At 50.6% G+C, this 2,539-nt stretch overlaps 1 protein-coding gene across 4 annotated transcripts in view; it reads right to left on the bottom strand.

Moving 5' to 3' along the window:
* Positions 1–2,539, bottom strand: part of LOC113212297 (potassium voltage-gated channel protein Shal) — a 157,769-nt gene that overhangs the window by 33,625 nt on the left and 121,605 nt on the right. For all 4 annotated transcript variants that reach the window (XR_008011384.1, XM_052269709.1, XM_052269705.1 and 1 more), the window contains exon 4: positions 1,977–2,129. Coding sequence is in view for 3 of the 4 variants with exons in the window: in XM_052269709.1 (XP_052125669.1) it covers positions 1,977–2,129 (153 nt within the window). In the remaining variant the exon portion in view is untranslated. The remainder of the gene's footprint in view (positions 1–1,976; positions 2,130–2,539) is intronic.

The following is a 2,539-nucleotide window of genomic DNA, read 5'->3' as shown; positions in this document are numbered from 1 at the left end:
GGGGGGGGACAGCCCGGGGGAATGGGTCTTCATTTGAATTGACCGCGGTGGAAGGCAAACACGAGAGCGTTTCCGGCGCCACGCCGCGCCACCACAGCCCGCGACAGGGATGGCCGAAGGGGGAGAGAAGCAATTACAGCGGGGCCGTGGGCTTCCTAATGTTAAGCACCAAGAAGGCCCGGGTGCAAATGGTAAAAGGCTGCCATCATCCCATCGTCGTGAGGGAAATTTCTCTCAGCTGTGCAACGTGAAAACACGAGGGTGTAAAGTAGCACTTTACATGACGATTGAAGATGCTAAAGATCTTGAATTACTTTTTTTTTGTAAATTATTGTTCAGCCACGTCATTTTCAATTGATAAAACTGAGCAAGTATTCGGCGTGAATATATTGTTTTATAAAACTCTTTTCGAACCCATGTTCGAAGGTAGCAGGTCCCTGCCTTCACTAGAAAACAAAGGTGTTAGGTCACACCTTTGCAGGGGTGCTACAGAAATTTTGAGTTTCATGCCTCTGTAAAGGCACTGGAAAGCAGTACACGTCCTAAGAGTTAGCGCCTTTAGCAATATCAATGCTTTTGTGACAGCTTTTAACCCATAGCTACTACTTAGAGTGCAGCCAAACACCTTCTTGTTCTTTGTTATTTCCAGTGGCTGAAGCACACTTGTCTGCGCGACGCCCGCTCGGTTGTCTCGGGTTGTTCTCTCTCCCGGGCGCACGTGCGCGGCATAGAGGTGCTGCTCTCCAGCTCTCCAGACACACGCGCGCGCGAGCGGGGGGCGATTTACAGCAGCCGGGAGTAGTCCGGATCAACGCAGCCTGTTGCACAGTGGAGAGTCAATAATTGTCTGGGACAGTGTAGCAATTGGAAGCTCTGGAATGGAGGTGGGCGGGCGGTGGTGGCAGCGGCAGCGGTGGTGGCGGCGACTGGGGGGTGAAAAGAAGGGGGAGGGGGTAGTGAGATAATAGAGGACAAACAAGGCTAATGAAGAGAACAGCAGTACCACTAACACTGCACCGCGTGATGGCCGGGAGTGGCCGTGAGGACTGTGCATGAGAGAGGGAGAGGGGGGGGGGGGCACTGAGACGGTGGGAGCATAACCTTTAAGTGAGGCGGGACCACGGGGTAGTAGTACTGCGGGAGAGTGCCAAGAGATGGCATAGTGTAACGTAACGTTTATGCATAACAAGTATAATGTCCTGTTGTGACATCATACTTATTATTATTATGAAACAACGACAACGACGCAGATGTCGTATCCATGAAATCTTTATTTTTATTTTTTTGTTATATTGAAGTAATTTTTGGGTGCCCGGACGCTATAAGGCGGGGAGCGGCAGTAGGATGAGGGAAATTCCGCGCCTCTCGGTAGAGTCTAGGGCACGAGACGAAGAGCGAGAGGAGGAAGGAGTAGGAGGAGGAGGAGAGGCGGGGGGCAGTATGCTGATGAAGTGCAGCAGGGTCGCGACCGCACGCCCGGCACTCAGCGCCACACCTGAGTAAGAGCGAGACACGTCTCGGTCCCTACACTGAAAGAAAAAAAACTATTTAAAATTAGTTGCGAAAAGGAGACGGCGAAATGGGGTAATTCCTGTGGCTCCGCGCTGCTCGCTGTTTTTGTCTTTGATGCGTCCTGGAATTGTTGGTTGCACACATCCACCTGGAATTGTGGGATGCACACATCCTCCTGGAATTGTGGGATGTACACATCCTCCTGGAATTGTTAGATGCGGCGCGCGCGCGCGCGCATATCAATTCAAGCCGACAAACAGTACCGCAAATATAACAGAGTACCGATAGAGTTACTTGCGTAAATAATACGAGAAAAAAAAAATTCGGAAGCAAAAAAAGAAGCTCGTTTGGAACAGCAACGACAACAACTTTACAACATAACCAACAAATACCATAGAAAAACGATATTATGAAAACTCCACCCGAAACAAAAGGGTTGATTAGTTGGGCAACGACGCACGTACCTGGTACCTCTGACCGCAGCAGCGGCCGCAACACGCTTGGAGCAGCCCCGTGTGCGAGGACGTCGAGTGCACGGGGCTAGCCAGCGGCGACGGCGACCCCGGCCGCTTGGGTTGCCCGTTGTACGGGTTCTCGATTTCCACGAACTCTCGGTCCTGCAGGGCAGCCAGAAACAGAAGGACGACACCGTGAGCAAAAGAGCCAGTCTGATACGGCAGCAGCACACAGAAATTATACCACGATTAACTATCACTATAATTGTTCTAGTTATATAATCATGATTATAATCATAATAAGGATACTATGTGAATGACAGTTAAACACTGACACACGGTTCTTTTTTTGTTTTTGGAATATTTTTGCTGGCTAAGGTACCTAGATGGAAGAGCGGGAGAACAGGGGAGGAGGCAGAGTTAAACAAACGACGCCTGCGGCCTTGCTCATGGCTGCTTGTTCATTAATATCCCTTGCTTTGCCAGCCATGCCGCGAGGAAAGAGTTGGGTGCAGATGGACCGGGGAGGCTGAGAGAGAGAGAGAGAGAGAGAGAGAGAGAGAGAGAGAGAG

This window comes from Frankliniella occidentalis, unplaced genomic scaffold (assembly GCF_000697945.3).
Source record: "Frankliniella occidentalis isolate FOCC.00 unplaced genomic scaffold, Focc_3.1 Scaffold5, whole genome shotgun sequence".
NCBI lineage: Eukaryota > Metazoa > Arthropoda > Insecta > Thysanoptera > Thripidae > Frankliniella > Frankliniella occidentalis.
The sequence above is the reverse complement of the archived record's forward strand: the minus strand, read 5'-3'. Positions and strand labels throughout refer to the sequence as shown.